This window comes from Cibotium barometz, chromosome 53, assembly GCF_041138505.1.
Source record: "Cibotium barometz isolate CiBa-2024 chromosome 53, ASM4113850v1, whole genome shotgun sequence".
Lineage (NCBI taxonomy): Eukaryota > Viridiplantae > Streptophyta > Polypodiopsida > Cyatheales > Cibotiaceae > Cibotium > Cibotium barometz.
Window position 1 is genome coordinate 15,758,618 of NC_141098.1, and position 18,562 is coordinate 15,777,179.

At 40.4% G+C, this 18,562-nt stretch overlaps 1 protein-coding gene across 3 annotated transcripts in view; it reads right to left on the reverse strand.

Annotated features, from left to right (window-relative positions):
• The window catches only part of LOC147608347 (Nuclear transport factor 2 (NTF2) family protein), a 58,505-nt gene extending 56,655 nt beyond the window's left edge, over window positions 1–1,850 (reverse strand). The window contains exons 1-4 of one of the 3 annotated variants that reach the window (XM_086788953.1): window positions 1,694–1,850; window positions 1,450–1,576; window positions 630–713; window positions 452–491 (exon numbers count right to left, since the gene is read on the reverse strand). In XM_086788953.1, the coding sequence (XP_086645079.1) occupies window positions 452–491; window positions 630–713; window positions 1,450–1,565 (240 nt within the window). In that variant the 5' untranslated portion in view covers window positions 1,566–1,576; window positions 1,694–1,850. The other 2 variants (XM_086788952.1, XM_086788951.1) reach the window with 2 other exon arrangements.
• Between the last annotated feature and the right edge of the window lie 16,712 nt (window positions 1,851–18,562).

Here is an 18,562-nt window from a genome sequence, read left to right on the forward strand (position 1 = left end):
ATCAAAGGTTAAACAAGGCTTCTACCCTGATTGAGCTTTATCAGCATTTCCATTATATTTTCTATAAAACATTTCTCACTACATAGATTGGACCAAATCTTTTCCTTCACCCTTTCAAAAGGTTTGGTGTTTTAAGGCAATCATAGGATGAGGAAGGAAAGTGCAACAGGAATCCAAGAAAGAGCAGGAGTTGCCTGTTAAGATCATGAAAATTTAATTGAGATGAAGGTAAGGGGCCATTATACTCCATAAGGTTAGATGTTCTTTTGTCCTCAAACATGGATTGGTCAAAAGACTGCTCTCAAACAAAACGATACCCCACTACAGGGTGGCAAGAGGGAAGAATTCAGCTTTGGCATAAAACTGTTATTTCTCTATGACACAAAAAAGCAAAGAGAATAACCAGACCACCTTCCACTTTCAAGAAAAAAAAGGCTTGGAAAAAACTCACTTTGGGAATAGAGTAGAAGGCTGACTTGATTTGCTTGACTCTGGTACACAAAAAAAGATACAGCTCAAATTTTGACAGCAGTACGAACAAATTTGCATACAGCAAAGGTACCCGGTATCCAGTAGCCTGCATGTTAACCAACCGCAAGAAAACTTCAATGGATAAGTCTACATCATACCCATGGGCACACATCAGAGGATCTTCAAATGTTCCATTTGGAGCATATATTTCATAATCGGATGCTGAAGAAGCACAATTGTACCTGTTACACAATTAAAACGGTATGTTGATTGAGGCATAACCAAAGACAAACAGCTGTAGTTAGTCAACAGCATCTCTTTTTATAGCTTCTCCAACATTTTAGAACATACTTCTCATAGTAAAACGCTCGCTACACAATGATCTGCTCTTAGAATTATCAAGAATAGTACAGCTGCTCAAACTCACCACAAAGTTTGTTTCAAAAAGCGAAAAAGATATTCACATCTCTCTCTCTCTCTCTCTCTCTCTCTCTCTCTCTCTCGACACCAACCACAATCCTCCCATCAGCTCCACATCCAGGAGATGCTCCACTGCCATCACACCACCTTCCCACATACTGTGATAGAAGGGGACTTCTCGGCCATACTCAGTAACCCCATGCTTGACATACTTGAGAAAGGTGTAGCCTTTACTGGAGGATCATGTGCCCCACACGCTTCATATTCTCATGTACTCCATGATGAAAATCTCTTGTACTAGTGTGTATACCCCATATACTTCCCCATGTTGATCATTGTATCAGCCTCTACTTTCAGAAAGCTACGTTATTTGTACTTGTTTTGTTTTTCTTTTCCACGATGAGACATACCATGGATAGCATTGTATCACTTTGGTCCCATAGACCCGTTGGATCTTTAGGAGACGTTTAATAACACTCTCTCTCTCTCTCTCTCTCTCTCTCTCTCTCACACACACACACACACAAAAGTTAAGTCAGGAAGAATATGTGTTCTTACAGGTTAAGGATGTGAGGAAGAATGTTTCCAGACAGGCGTCCACCTCCCTTGTCTCTATCCACTTCATCAGGTACGCTTCTCTCATCCGAGTGCGGGTTCGCAGTCTGTTCGTCCATGCTTGGAGTGCCTAAATCACATCAAAAGATAGTTGCATATTTTTTATGAAAGCATCAAAATCAAATCAATATTGAAAGAAGGAATTGCAAAATAAAAACAGAGGGGAAAGCGTGCATACGAGCGATACCGTCTGACACAAAGATGGACGGGGGTTTTTCTTTCGCATTAAGTATAAAACCTACACGTGGAGGTGCAAGCTTACATAGAAAACCCTCCCTTTCTCTCCATAAAGATATGTGACACTGTCAATTAATCAGTATCAAAAGAAATCATAACACAACATGAGGAACGCCTTAATGAGGAGATCAGAGCTAACACTTGATGAGCAGGTAAGATTAAGTGAGGGTGGGGAATAGTTATCTTTGTCACCGTTCGTTTTCAAGTTGCAGACGAGCGACTGTGGGGTTGTGATAGTGGAGTCATCGAGAACTGCCGATGTCAATGGTCATTATCAAAAATGCGATTGGTAGCCTGGTTACTATTAAGTAATAATGATGGTTGTTTTGTAAAATGCCAATTACAAAACCTTTCTTGTATAAGATAACGCACCGTGTGTTCTTGAGTCTTGCTTATTTAAGAGATAAAATTTTAAGGTTAAGCTTTGGTGCGTCTCTTTTTCAGAAACATTTTTGTGTGTGTCCTAATATTGAAGAAGTTTCATGTAGGTGGATGGAGTACACTTTGCCAAATAATGTGATAGATCATGTGTGGTTCATGGACAACTTATGGTTGTCCTTTATGTCCCTTAAAGTTGATGATGTGTCACTTCAAAATTTCTTTGGGACACCACATCTCGGGAGCTATATGTTCACCTTTTTCCCAATCCTTTATAGGTAAGCCCACTTGTGAATTGTAAAACTAGAATATTGCTAACTTTATTTGTAGAGTGGAATCACTTGTTTGATGATAAGCGTAATGATACATATCTCATTGGACCCTTATGGCATTCTACAATGGACACATTCAACATGTCAATGGGCTACCTAGAGAGCAAAGTGCAATCTTGTTTTTTGATTCCTTGTCTATGCACTATTTGACACACTACTTGCCACGTGTTTACAGGTGTAAATCTACTTATTGTATATGCTGTGTAAAGAAGTAATCCCATGAGCTTGTTAAGATGGGGTTATTATTATAGGGTGCTTGTATTTTTTGCACGCCACAATTCTCATCTTGTGGTACAAAGTGAGCTCTTGGATCCGGATACGTTGTGTCAGGCCGCGATAGTGAAGGTATGTTTACCATTAAACAATTAGCTATTATAGAAAACAAAAATGCTTTTATACTTATGTGGTTTATAATTTCTATACAAGATTCCTCAACAACCTAATGGGTACGTGTACGATTGCAAGTATTATGTTATGGCTACCATGTGATTTTTTATCAAGGACGGATGACAACATTCCAAGCCTAGAAATTGGATATAAACTTGCATCTCTATGTTCTTTAGTTTCATGGATGGTTAATTTATTATTTCATTTACCTTGTTGATATATTGTATTCAGCTTTCAAAAGCTTGGTTTTCACATGCGAATGTAGAGAGGTTGAAGGGTGGCCTCTGAGCCTGGATCCAAACTTGCATGTTGGACATGACCATGCGGCAGTAGATGAGACGATCATATGTTGCTAGATGATGTGGGTGCTTGTATGAGACGGTCATTGAGACTCTACATCTTTTGTATGAGATGGTTATATACCACTAGACGGTCATTGAGATTCAACATCTCTTGTATGACATTCTGCATCTTCTATATGAGATTCGACATCTTTTGTATGAGATTTTGCATCTTTGTATGAGTCATGGCTCGTGTAATCTTGTCAAAAATAAGTTATGGTTGTAGTTTTGGTTTTTATATTCTTCCATAAGTGTTTTGGGGAGGCAGTCATTGAGATTCGACATCTTTTGTATGACATTCTACATCTTCTATATGAGATTCGACATCTTTTGTATGAGTCATGGCTTGTGTGATCTTGCAAGTTATGGTTAATTTTTAGATTTTATATTCTTCCATATGTGTTTCGGGGAGACGGTCATTGAGATTCGACATCTTTTGTATGAGATTTTGCATCTTTGGTATGAGACGGCTCGTGTAATCTTGTCAAAAGTAAGTTATGGTTGCATTTTTGGGTTTATATTCTTTCATAAGTGTTTCGGGGAGATGGTTATTGAGATTCGACATCTTTTGTATGAGATTCTAGATCTTTTGTATGAGTCATGGCTCGTGTAATCTTGTCAAAAGCAAGGTTGTGCAGTTTTAGGTTTTATATTTTTCCATAAACTTTTTGTATGAGACGGTCATTGAGAATATCAATGACTTGTGCAAGGAATCTCATAGTACCAAAGATTTAAGTACTCTTATGCCAACAAGTGATCACAATATGTTTGTATTAAAGTGGATGCTCATTATGTTTACTGACCACACTATAAACTCTATTGCTAATTATGTTTATTGACCCAAATTGCAATGTTGTATAATCTTGGGCTGTGAAAGTAATCTCGGGTTCCCAAGATTACTTTCATAGCCGGAGATTACTTTTACAATAGAGACCTGACTGTACTGTTGTAAAAGTAATCTCGAGCTGTGAAAGTAATCTCATGAACCCGATATTACTTTCACAGCCCGAGATTACTTTTACAACAGACCTAAACTGCATGTGGATTACTATTGTTGTGCTCAAGATTTATATGTTTACCCTTTGTTATTAGCTACTCATCTCAAAGCAATACCAAAGATTTAAATACTCTTGCGCCATTTACTGACCACACTATTAACTCTATTGCTAATTATGTTTACTAACCTTAACTGCACCGTTGTATAAAGTAATCTCGGGCTGTGAAAGTATTCTCGGGTTCCTGAAATTACTTTCACAGCTCGAGATAACTTTTATAACATAGACCTAAACTGCATGCAGGTCACCGAGATTACTTTCACAGCTCGAGATTACTTTTCACAACAGAAACCCACATGCAGTTTAGGTCTCTGCTATGAAAGTAATCTCGAGCTGTGAAAGTATTCTCGGGATCCCGAAATTACTTCCACAACCCGAGATTATTTTAACAATAGAGACCTAAACTACATGTGGGTTCTCGAGATTACTTTCACAGAGTAGAGACCTGAACTGCAGGTGGGTCTCTGTTGTGAAAAGTAATCTCTGGCCGTGAAAGTAATCTCGGGATCTTGAGATTACTTCTCATAGCAGAGACCTTACATGTCTCAGTTGTGATTGTAATCTCCAGTTGTGAAAGTAATCTCAGTTTCCTTGTTGAAATATACAAGTGAATAGGGTGTGTGCGGGAACAAGCCCTTGGTTAGAGGCTGTAAATGAGAATCTTTAAATGTGAGAGAACCTGTGAAAAGGTGAGAAGCATCTACTGGGAGAAAATAAAGGGTAGCATGAGAAGATTTAGGAAGTGTGGAGATATTCTGGGAGATATTTTGGGAAAAGTGAAGAGGTGGAGAGAATAAAGCAAAAGAGGTGGAGTGAATCAAGGAGAAATCAATGGGATTAGATGCTTGGATGTAAACTCTATAAATTGAGGCATTGGCCTAATGAGAATTTGCTCGTTTTTTATTATCCATGCCTACATTAAGCTATTTGTTAATTACTCACTAATCATATCTTAATTATTTACTAATCACTTTATTAATGATACTGATTCTAGCATTTGATCCACCATAGCTCATCACATTGCTCTAATTTCAACATGGTATCAAAGCCATGCCTAGAATCCATCCATTTGTAAGCTCATTATCTTACTAATCATTTTGTTAATTAGAATTAGTAGAAAATTATAAATTTTCTCTCTTTTTTCAACTAGTCTCTGCACCCCCAGCCAGTGGAGGAGCTCCCTCTCCTTGCACACTCAACCATTGACCAAACCCTTCTAGCCCAAGATAGCTAACCCAATGGCACTCCAACCAAGCCAATCAGAAGCGCAAACCGCCGGCGGAAGGAGGAGAAATCGTGTTTTTAGCTAGCGTAGTTTTTTCTGAGAAATCTACAAATCTTGTCTTCATCCAATCAAATTGGTCCGATTCCTCATAGCTCTAGGGGTTTTCAAGCATGCTCTACAAGCTGGTGAAGTCAGAATTCAATTTGATCAAGTCTACAATGAGATCCAAGCTCTTCATCAAATCTGCACAGGTGACTTTGGTAAAACAGAGATTAAGCATTCAATATTTGGTCAAATCTTGTGTTTATTGGCTTAATCCTCTACTAGACTCATTGCTATTAATGGCCTTGAAAGCATTTGAGGTCATTTGAAGTCTAAGGCACCAAATCTGGACTCCCCGTATACTCTGTTTTTTGTACACAAAATAAAGGATTAATTTATTAATCAGTAATTAATCAGTGCTAATCACTATATTTTGGTAAAAGTGAGGGTTCAACTTAACCATTAGGTATCTGATACAGATTCCTATAACTTTCGATTGCAATTCGGAGATGGTTTGATACTCCAACCATTCCGTACAAATTGCTTACCCTTGATTTAATGTAATTTTTGGTGATTTTATGCTGATAAATTTGTTGTAATCATCTCTTAAACACCAGATTGAGTTGTAAAAGGGTAGACACTACCCTTGAATCTTGAAATTGAATCAAGAGGTAAGACCCCCCTTCACATTATCATGAGTACAGCACAAGAAATAGCCAAATTTAATGGGGAGCAGTTTTACACATGACAGACAAAAACCATGTATTTGCTCATGAGAAAAAATCTGTGGGGGCTAGTTGAGGGAAGAGATGAATGCCCAGAGGTGAGAGGGAAAAATGAGTGGAAGAGCAAGAATGAAAAAGCATTGGGACTTATTGCACTCAGTTTAAATGATGAAATCATTCATCACATCGCAGGGATACACTGGGCAAAAGATGCATGGGATGAACTCAATAAATTATTTGGCACACAAGCTAAAAATTCAAAGATAAATCTGTTAATGCAATTCTACAAATTGGATATGAAGGAAAGCGAACGTTTAATCACACACTTGAACAAATATAAAAGCATTAAGCAACAATTGGCAGCTATTGGCAAAAAGGTAGAAGATGATGAGGCACTAGCTGTACTTCTGAAGAGTGTGGACAAAGGTGAATATGAAAATATTGTAGCAACACTAAAGAATGTACCTGAATTGAAGCTACACGAGATAGAAGGAGCTCTACTAGAGCAAGAGAGCAGAGGCAAAGCGAAGAAATGGCTCGACTCAACAGCAGGAGAAGAAAAAGCATTCTTCACTCGAGGAGGATTCTCTCGAGGACGAGGATGAGGAAGAGGCAGAGTAGGAGGAAGGACCTTCACTTGCCATAACTGTGGAAAGCCAGGACACATGGAAAGAGACTGCTACAGCAAACCCAGTGGAGAAGGAACGACATCAGCAAACCCAGTGGAGAAGGAACGACATCGGCAAACTTCATGGAGGCTCCAAAGGAAGTGGAGTCGGATCATCTTTTCTAAGAGAGAGAGAGACCCCACAACCCAATGTAACCTGCCCCAACAAAGTAAAACCACCTCTGAGCCACCGATGATGTAGGCCACGTGGTAGATAGATGTATGTGTGAGCACTTTAGTCAAGGTCGCGGGCACTTGTAGTAGCCTTGGACACATAGAGAGAGAGAGTGTGTGTCAAGGACTATGAGTTTAGGGACTTGAGGCACTGGTCGCGGGCTATCAAGTAAGAGAGAAACTTGGTACAGGGTCCAGGTGTGCTAAGTTAACTTGAGGGAAGGTGTGGTAGACACTGGTCACGGACTATCAAGTAAGAGAGAAACTTGGTATAGGGTCTAGGTGTTCTAGGAGTATTCACTTGAGGGGAGGTGTTGAAATATACAAGTGAATAGGGTGTGTGCGGGAACAAGCCCTTGGTTAAAGACTGTAAAAGAGAATCTGTAAATGTGAGAGAACCTGTGAGAAGGTGAGAAGAATCTATTGGGAGAGAATAAAGGGTAGCATGAGAAGATTTAGGAAGTGTGGAGATATTCTGGGAAAAGTGAAGAGGCGGAGAGAATCAAGAAAAGGAGGTGGAGTGAATCAAGGAGAAATCAGTGGGATTAGATGCTTGGATGTAAACTCTATAAATTGAGGCATTGGCCTAATGAGAATTTGCTGGTTTTTGATTATCCATGCCTACATTAAGCTATTTGTTAATTACTCACTAATCACATCTTAATTATTTACTAATCACTTTGTTAATGATGTTGATTCTAGCATTTGATCCACCATAGCTCATCAGATTGCTCTAATTTCAACATGGTATCAGAGCCATGCCTAGAATCCATCAATTTGTGAGCTCATTATCTTGCTAATTATTTTGCTAATTAGGATTAGTAGAAAATTATAAATTTTACCTAATGAGAATTTGTCGATTTTTGATTATCCATGCCTACATTAAGCTATTTGTTAATTACTCACTAATCACGTCTTAATTATTTGCTAATCACTTTGTTAATGATGTTGATTCTAGCATTTGATCCACCATAGCTCATCACATTGCTCTAATTTCAACATGGTATCAAAGCCATGCCTAGAATCCATCAATTTGTGAGCTCATTATCTTGCTAATTATTTTGCTAATTAGGATTAGTAGAAAATTATAAATTCTCCCTCTTTTTTCAACGTCTCTGCACCCCCAGCCAATGGAGGAGCTGCCTCTCCTTGCACACTCAACCATTGCCCAAACCCTTCTAGCCCAAGATAGCTAACCCAATGGTGCTCCAGCCAAGCCAATCAGAAGCGTAAACCGCCAGCGGAAGGAGGAGAAATCGTGTTTTTAGCCAGCGTAGTTTTTTCTGAGAAATTTGCAAATCTTGTCTTCATCCAATCAAATTAGTCTAATTCCTCATAGCTCCAAGGGTTTTCAAGCATGCTCTACAAGCTGGTGAAGTTAGAATTCAATTTGATCAAGTCTACAGTGAGATCCAAGCTCTTCATCAAATCTACACAGGTGACTTTGGTAAAACAGAGATTAAGCATTCAATATTTGGTCAAATCTTGTGTTTATTGGCTTAATCCTCTACTAGACTCATTGCTATTGATGGCCTTGAAAGCATTTGAGCTCATTTGAAGTCTAAGGTACCAGATCTGGACTCCCCGTATACTCTTTTTTTTGCACACAAAATAGAGGATTAATTTGCTAATCAATAATTAATCAGTGCTAATCACTATATTTTGGTGCAATTGAGGGTTTAAATTAACCATTAGGTATCTGATAGAGATCCCTATCACTTCAGATTGCAATTCGGAGATGGTTTGATACTCCAACCATTCCGTACAAATTGGTTACCCTTGATTTAATGTAATTTTTGGTGATTTTATGCTGATAAATTTGTTGTAATCATCTCTTAAACACCAGATTGAGTTGTAAAAGGGTAGACACTACCCTTGAATCTTGAAATTGGATCAAGAGGTAAGACCCCCCTTCACATTATCATGAGTACAGCACAAGAAATAGCCAAATTTAATGGAGAGCAGTTTTACACATGACAGACAAAAACCATGTACTTGCTCATGAGAAAAAATCTGTGGGGGCTAGTTGAGGAAAGAGATGAATGCCCAAACGTGAGAGGGGAAAATGAGTGGAAGAGCAAGAATGAAAAAGCATTGGGACTTATTGCACTCAGTTTAAATGATGAAATCATTCATCACATCGCAGGGATACACTGGGCAAAAGATGCATGGGATGAACTCAATAAATTATTTGGCACACAAGCTAAAAATTCAAAGATAAATCTGTTAATGCAATTCTACAAATTGGATATGAAGGAAAGTGAACCTTTAATCACACACTTGAACAGATATAAAAGCATTAAGCAACAATTGGCAGCTATTGGTAGAATGTTAATGCAATTCTACAAATTGGATATGAAGGAAAGTGAACCTTTAATCACACACTTGAACAGATATAAAAGCATTAAGCAACAATTGGCAAAAAGGTAGAAGATGATGAGGCACTAGCTGTACTTCTGAAGAGTGTGGACAAAGGTGAATATGAAAATATTGTAGCAACACTAAAGAATGTACCTGAATTGAAGCTACGCGAGATAGAAGGAGCTCTACTAGAGCAAGAGAGCAGAGGCAAAGAGAAGAAATGGCTCGACTCAAAAGCAGGAGAAGAAAAAGCATTCTTCACTCGAGGAGGATTCTCTCGAGGACGAGGACGAGGAAGAGGCAGAGTAGGAGGAAGGACCTTCACTTGCCACAACTGTGGAAAGCTAGGACACATGGAAAGAGACTGCTACAGCAAACCCAGTGGAGAAGGAACCACATCGGCAAACTTCATGGAGGCTCCAAAGGAAGTAGAGTCGAATCATCTTTTCTGAGACAGAGAGAGACCCCACAACCCAATGTAACCTGCCCTAACAAAGTAAAACCACCTCTGAGCCATCGATGATGTAGGCCACGTGGTAGATAGATGTATGTGTGAGCACTTTAGTCAAGGTCGCGGGCACTTATAGTAGCCTTGGACACATAGAGAGAGAGAGAGTGTGTGTGTCAAGGACTATGAGTTTAGGGACTTGAGGCACTGGTCGCGGGCTATCAAGTAAGAGAGAAACTTGGTACAGGGTCCAGGTGTGCTAAGTTAACTTGAGGGAAGGTGTGGTAGACACTGGTCGCGGACTATCAAGTAAGAGAGAAACTTGGTATAGGGTCTAGGTGTTCTAGGAGTATTCACTTGAGGGGAGGTGTTGAAATATACAAGTGAATAGGGTGTGTGCGGGAAAAAGCCCTTGGTTAGAGGCTATAAAAGAGAATATGTAAATGTGAGAGAACCTGTTGAAAAGGTGAGAAGAATCTATTACGAGAGAATAAAGGGTAGCATGAGAAGATTTAGGAAGTGTGGAGATATTCTGGGAAAAGAGAAGAGGCGAAGAGAATCAAGCAAAAGAGGTGGAGTGAATCAAGGAGAAATCAGTGCGATTAGATGCTTGGATGTAAACTCTATAAATTGAGGCATTGGCCTAATGAGAATTTGCTGGTTTTTGATTATCCATGCCTACATTAAGCTATTTGTTAATTACTCACTAATCACGTCTGAATTATTTGCTAATCACTTTGTTAATGATGTTGATTCTAGCATTTGATCCACCATAGCTCATCACATTGCTCTAATTTCAACATGGTATCAGAGCCATGCCTAGAATCCATCAATTTGTGAGCTCATTATATTGCTAATTATTTTGCTAATTAGGATTAGTAGAAAATTATAAATTTTACCTAATGAGAATTTGCTGGTTTTTTATTATCCATGTCTATATTAAGCTATTTGTTAATTACTCACTAATCACATCTTAATTATTTACTAATCACTTTGTTAATGATGTTGATTTTAGCATTTGATCCACCATAGCTCATCACATTGCTCTAATTTCAACATGGTATCAAAGCCATGCCTAGAATCCATCAATTTGTGAGCTCCTTATCTTGCTGATAATTTTGCTAATTAGGATTAGTAGAAAATTATAAATTTTTCCTCTTTTTTCAACGTCTCTACACCCCCAGCCAGTGGAGGAGCTCCCTCTCCTTGCACACTTAACCATTGCCCAAACCCTTCTAGCCCAAGATAGCTAACCCAATGGTGCTCCAGCCAAGCCAATCAGAAGTGCAAACCGCCGGCGGAAGGAGGAGAAATCGTGTTTTTAGCCAACGTAGTTCTTTTCTGAGAAATCTACAAATCTTGTCTTCATCCAATCAAATTGATCTAATTCCTCATAGCTCCAGGGGTTTTCAAGCATGCTCTACAAGCTAGTGAAGTCAGAATTCAATTTGATCAAGTCTACAGTGAGATCCAAGCTCTTCATCAAATCTGTAGAGGTGACTTTGGTAAAACAGAGATTAAGCATTCAATATTTGGTCAAATCTTGTGTTTATTGGCTTAATCCTCTACTAGACTCATTGCTATTGATGGCCTTGAAAGCATTTGACCTCATTTGAAGTCTAAGGCACCAGATCTGGACTCCCCGTATACTCTTTTTTTTGCACACAAAATAGAGGATTAATTTACTAATCAGTAATTAATCAATGCTAATCACTGTATTTTGGTGCAATTGAGGGTTCAAATTAACCATTAGGGTATCTGATACAGATCCCTATGTGCGCTTTTGCCGCGCACAGGTCATAGCTGGGGACTTGCCGGACACCGTATGCGAGCCACGAATGGTTGCAAGCATACAACCAGAGAAGGAAGCTCAAACAGAATGCAAAGGGTGTGTCACTCACCGCTCAACCGCCGCCTTGAAGGATTCCCGCGTCGCAGTGAAGAAGGAGCCGCCGTCGCCGCTCTACCGCCTCTCCACCGCCGTGCCGCTACACAGTGCTCGATCGCTCTCTCACTCTCTCTCTCTCTCTCTCACACACACGCAGGAGAAGGAAACCAAAGAGATAAGGCAAGAGCACTCTTGTATTCACAACACATGAGAATGAGGATTTTAGGGTTACATTTGACTCTTATAGGTGACTTGGCCGTTCACACTTGGGCGCCCATACATGGCCGACCGACCCTAACCCTTATCCTACTGATATTCAAGGTGCGCCTCTCATCGGCGATCACCCAATCCCTTCATCCTTAACATATGGTGCCGACAAGCCCGGCCCATGACTCAGAATATTTAAATTAATGACGTAAAACATAGTACGTCTCAATGTCCGTCATAGGTTAACATGCCCCCCTTCCTGATGTAGATTCCGTCCTCGGAAGCTATGGTATGGTAAGCTCGAGAGGGTTGTTGTGGTAGACCGTCTGCAAAACAGGGAAGTAGAGTGAAGGTATGCTGGAATTCAAAAGATATAAAGTGTATAAATTCAAGCATGTTAGACCACAATGGATGTTGCTATGAGAACTTAGTTTAAGGGTCACATGAATGAGCTAGTGTAGCAAATTAACAGGAGTTTAAAATTATTGAAAGTAAATCAAGAGTAAGCAAGGTGTCAAAGGTTAATCAAGGTTTATAACTGGCCTAAGTCAAGGAAAATAACCAAGCTTAATAAATAAACACATGACCACACTGTGTCTACTCTAAGAACAAGTTAATACCACAAGCCTAGGGAAACAAGAAACATCAGAGTTACAGGAGCTTTTTGCCTTTTTTTTTTGCACGTGACAATTTTTACACACAATGGCGACCTTCCTAAGGCAAAACTAACATCGATCCTGGTACCATGTTTAACACAAGGCATTATCCAGGAATCTATTAGCTCACTTTAGGCAAGGCTACCCCCTACCAACCAAGGCATCGGTCTGGAGTAGAATACTCCTCGCCTACCAAGTATCAATAAGGCGATAGGCCAACATTAAAGCACATCATAGACTTGTATTGCCATTTATGTTAGGCTTTTTTAAAAAAAAAATCTATTTCTTTTGATCTTCGCTCCTGAACTATAATTTGTCTTGCATCCTTTCGATAAAGGGGTAATAGCTATGTCCTAGAGGTCAACACACACATGGCCAGGTGTCAAACATTAAGATGGTTTGACCCTAGACATAAGACAATCGTATTCCAAGGTTAACTAAAGACGTCATGCTGCCTAGGAATATTTCCAATAAAGTTAAGCTCATTAATGATTTACACTAGCATGCAAGCAACTTCAAAAACTAAGTAGTACATTGACAATTTCCATGTGGTCATGCATTATAGTTTATGCAATTAATTGAACAGTAAAAACGAAAGAGAATGGGTATGGAAGAATTACACCTGTAATTGGAGATCTCCTTGATTTGACGAGACAACTAGCAATTTGATGTAGATATATTTTGATGAACGTTGCAGCAGTCTCAGGACTTGAAAGCAAACCCACCTCAAACTTTTCAACCTGTACAATCAACTAACAAGCACTATACCTCGAGAGGCACATCAGTGTGAAAATTTCAAGACTTGTTTAAGGAATCTAAACTAGAAAAAACTTGAAAGCACTAACCTACCTACCAGTCACCACACTACTACTGAGGATACGGTAAGAGGATGTTGTAGAGTCCTGGCTCTAGCCCTAAGGCTAAGCCTCTATCCGCATCATCCAAACAAATAAAGTCAACCTCAGTAGTGCCATGAGTTTCATCCGTCCATTCATCATTGTCAGATATTTCCTTTTCATTTTCCCATCCACATAAACTCATAAAAAATGTAACCATGCGAGGATAGTCATCTTGTGGAAAAGGAAAGCATTGGGCTATCGGGGATATGTCCTCTACGGAGTAGGGGTCAGTCATGGTCAATAGGCGAATTAGCCATTCTAATTCCTCAATATTTTCCTCTCTGGCTAATACATCTATATGATCCCATTCAATTTCAATTACAGGATAGCACATGTGGAATATCTGAGAAAGGTACAGATGATACCTCTTACCAAAGGTAGGAGTGGATGAAGTGTATGATGATCGGGCACCTGCCATATCTGCAAACACAGATATAGCATCAGTAGGTTTATGACAGGACAATCTAGTTCTTGATTGTATATGGATATTTCTCTTGTTTTTGTGCTCTTGCTCTTTTTACTATTTTTTATTTTTTTTTGTTTGTTTTTTTTAAAAAATGTATGAAGCTATATATATACATCCCCTTGAATTTGGCAATTACACGGTCAGGGGAGAAGGTTATAAGGAGGAAGCATTAGAATGTCGAGCGTGAGCACATGCTCCCCCTTTCCTTGGGTAGATCATATTATTTGCAATGATGCCTCTTGGAACCAATTTGTCCAGCGGGTCATAGGTTGTGATGTGGGCAGATAGCTTTTTATGACCCTTGTGGCCACATCCAATTGCAGAGATGGTAGTGTACGCTGCCATTGACGAATGGAGGAAATGGTTTCCGATGATACTATTACAAGGGGAGACGTAGACTCATCGGTTTTTTGTTGGGTGTTGGCAAGAGTAGGTGTAGAGCATGTAGAAACTTCTATATCAGCGTGTGCCTGGCATGAGGAGCTAGAAGCTTCATGTGGCTCCCCCCTTCCTGAGCTAGGTGGTAATGATCGATATCGTTTGGGAATCCAAACTAACTCTGGAAGAAGTGGTGTGGAGCACTCTGTTACCTTTCCCTTACCACGATCTTGAATTATCGTTGGGGTGGCAACAATTGGTTTGCAAGGTTTTACAGGTGATGTAGAGGGATTCAGCTTATGTTTAGGGACCCAAATCTGGTCATTTCCCTCGTAGTACCCTTGGGCTACTAATAATTTTTTAGGGATCCATCGCGATGTTACATTGCCCTTTCTCGGTAGCTGCTTTCCTTTTACGAGGCTTCTTGGAGGCTGAACAAGATTGAGCAGGGGAAGTAGCTGTTAACGAAGCTTTGGGGACCCATTTGTATGTACTCTTTGGCATAGTAAGCGAAGCTTTAGGGACCACCTTGCCTGTTTCCACTAATAATGCAAATTGTTTGAGCTCCTGTATCCAATAATGCATTATACAGCACCTCCCCGTAAGGACTCTGTAACTCAATTCGGTATCTTAGAGGCGGGTCGGATTCCAGTGAATCCTCCTCTGCCTCCTCGAAAAATACTTGCGTAATTCCCAAGTTGGCTTCTCGTTGTCACCTAGCACGCTGTTGATGTTCTTTGGCTTGACTCTCGCTTGTACCTTTTTAAGCTCAGCTTGTTCTTTAGCTGCCTTCTTTTGATGGACTGCATGTAACTCCTCTTGGCTCAGGGGGTCATAGTATCTTTTGAATTTACTCCCATTAAGGAATCCAATGGTTTCAACTCCGTCGAGAGTCTCCACTCTGATGGTACCTTGCGGGGTAATTTCATATACTCTATACAGTCCCTTACCAGCATATTTGAGCTTCTTCTTTTTGTTACGCACTCCATACATCAGGACTTTATCCCCAACCTTGATGTCCTTGTCCTTTAGGTGGCGATCAAACCATTTTTTCCTTCTATCCTTCTCCACAAGGGCATTGTACACAGCCAATTGTCTTTCTTCATTTAGCCGCCGCTCAAGGATATACAGACGCTCTGCTAAGGGATTACCATCCCAACCCTCTTGAGTAGCAACACGAAGACTTGGAATGACAAATTCCCACGGCATGACTGCTTCTTGGCCATATACCATTTTGAATGGTGTGCAATTAATAGCCACTTTGTACGCAGTACGATAGGCCCATAAAGCTGTCGTAAGCTTTAGATCCCAATCCGTGCGATGAGCTTCAACTGTCTTTGTCAAAACAGAGATTAATGTCTTGTTTGTACTCTCGGCTTGGCCATTCGCTTGCGGATAATAGGGAGTAGATTTATGATTTGATATCATGAAATTTGTTGTGAGCTCCTTAATCACTTCATTTATAAAATGCGTACCATTGTCGCTCACAGGTTCAAAAGGACAACCGAATCGTGTGATTATATTTTCAAAGAGGAACTTGGCTGTTGTCCTTGCATCTGCCTTACGTGTCACTTTCGCTTCAGCCCATTTGGTCATATAGTCAGTGGCCACAATAATATAGCGAGATTGTGTGTTTCGGGCCGCTGGGCTAATCGGACCTACAAAGTCTAAACCCCACTTTTCAAATGGTTGGTTTACTTTGATTGGATGTAGGGGCATCTGATCTTTCCTCTGGGGTTTCTTGTATCGTTGGCATTCATCGCAACCCTTCACAAAGAGTGATGCATCTTGGAACATAGTGGGCCACCAATACCCTGATTGTAAGATCTTTCGCACAGTTAAGTCTCCTGAGAAGTGACCACCGGCTACGCCCATATGTGCCTCTTGCAAAATGTATAGATACTCATCCTCTCGGGCACAACGCCTAAGAACGTCATCCTTTCCTCTTTTATAAAGAGTCCCGGCTATCAGGCAATAGGGTTCGCATTCTTTGATTAGCTTTCGAGCTATATCTTTACGAAGCTCCTTGGGTGGAAAGCCATTAACCAAAAAGTTAACAATCTTCTCACTCCATTCAGGCATTGTCTCCACCATGAACAGGGAAGTGTCAGGTAAGTCATCATCAACCCCCGTAGGAGCCTCACCATTAGGTATGCGAGACAAATGATCAGCCATAACATGTTTTTTGCCAGGTCTCACCACAACAGTGAAATCAAACTCAAGAAGAATCAATAGCCATCGTGTGATTCTTCCTGTGGAGCATGGTTTGTTTACCAGATACAACAATGCTTGATGATCCACATAGAAAACAAACTTGGTGGCAAGGAGGTAATAACGAAATTTCCTTACTGCATATATCATTGCCAACCCTTCTCGCTCCGTAGTGGTGTAGTTCATCTCAGCATCGTTCAACTGGCGACTGGCAAAGCTAATGGGGTAGTCTAGCTTGTGTTCTCCAGGTTGAGTTAACACACACCCAATAGCAAAGTTTGATGCATCAATATGCACATGGAAGAGTAAATCCCAGTTAGGCATTCTCAAGATTGGAGCACTCGCCAAGGCCTTCTTTAATAGCTCATAGGCATGGTCACATTCTTCGGTCCAAATAAACTCGATGAGAAGCTTATACAATGGTTGAGCTATCTCGGCGAAGAATAGAATAAATCTTCGATAATAACCAACGTGGCCCATAAAGCGTTGGACTCCCTTATAGTTGGTGGGTGGGGGTAATTCCAGAATGACCTTGATTTTACTCTCGTCAGTGGAAATCCCATTTTTGGACACTATATGCCCTAAGATAACTCCGTGTTTAACCCAGAATTGGCATTTGAAAGGATTCAATGAGATGCGATATAATCTACACCTTTCAAATATTTTTCGTAAACACATCAAGTGCTCGTCCCAAGAGGAATGAACACAAAGATCATCTAAGAAAGCTTCACAGAAGTCCCTTAGATATTCCTTAAAGGCCGTGTTTATCAATCGTTGGAATGTTGCAGGTGCATTGGTCAAGCCAAAAGCCATGACGCAAAAGGCAAACACTCCAAACTCCGTGATAAATGCTGTTTTAGCTTGGTCCTCGACTGCAATTGTGATCTGATTGTAACCCGAGTACCCATCTAAAAAGCTATATGCCTCCTTGCCTGCCACTCTTTCAAGCACATGTTCAGAATATGGCAAGGGGTAATGATCCCTTCTGGTGGCTGCATTAACCTTTTTGAGATCAACGCACACTCTGAGTTTCCCATTCTTCTTTGGTACGATGACTATCGGAGAAACCCATTCTGAGTGCTCAATAGGGTATATGAATCCACATTTTACAAGCTTTTCAATTTCCTCCTGTACAATCTTTGCGTACTTAGGATTCATTGGGTAGGGACGTTGCTGGACTGGTTTAGTAGTGCTAATCATTGGAATCGTGTGTTGCACCACCGAGGGTGGAACACCCTTCATATCATGATATGTCCAGGCAAATATGTCCTTGAATTCCTTAAGAAGCTTCGTAAGTGCAGCTTCTTCCGCCTTGGTGAGGTCTTGAGCAATAAAAACTGGTTTAGACTCCTCACCCGGATCTGTTAAGTCTATCTCCTTGACTACCGCAGGGCCATCGTAGACACCGCTACTCCCATTGGTAGGCGTTCGTTGGGCTTTTGTGTAGACTACTTTACGTTCCCCTGTGGTGAATGATTTGAAATGCTCGGGTGCGGGGTGTAAGTCTACTAGTTCTTGTTGTGCCAGGCTTTTTTCTTTCAATTCCGCTTCCTTTTGTTGTTGAGCCAACTCTTGGTTTTGCCGCCTTCTTGCAGTACGACTTAGTTTTGGCTTCTCTTTGATTTCTAATTGGGCGACGTCATGAGGTTGCGGAATACACCACATGACACTTTGGAGGTATTGTCCCCAATTATCCGCTATCTTCCGATGAGCATCAATGGCTCCTACATAACTAAGCCATTCTGCAGTGGATCTTTCCTTGTTTATTGCAGTGCGTACATTAGCTCGATAGCGTTGGCGCTTATGTCTCGTTTTCTTCTTTCCAAGTTTTTGATTTTTGTTTCTATCAGATTCGGACTCACTTGGTCGATCCTCACTTTTGGATGAACTGCAGGAGGCCACTGTCCTAGGCCTTGAGCACCTTGCTTCCACATTTGGGTGAATATTTGATTCATTTTTTCCATCAGGCTCAGGGTCAG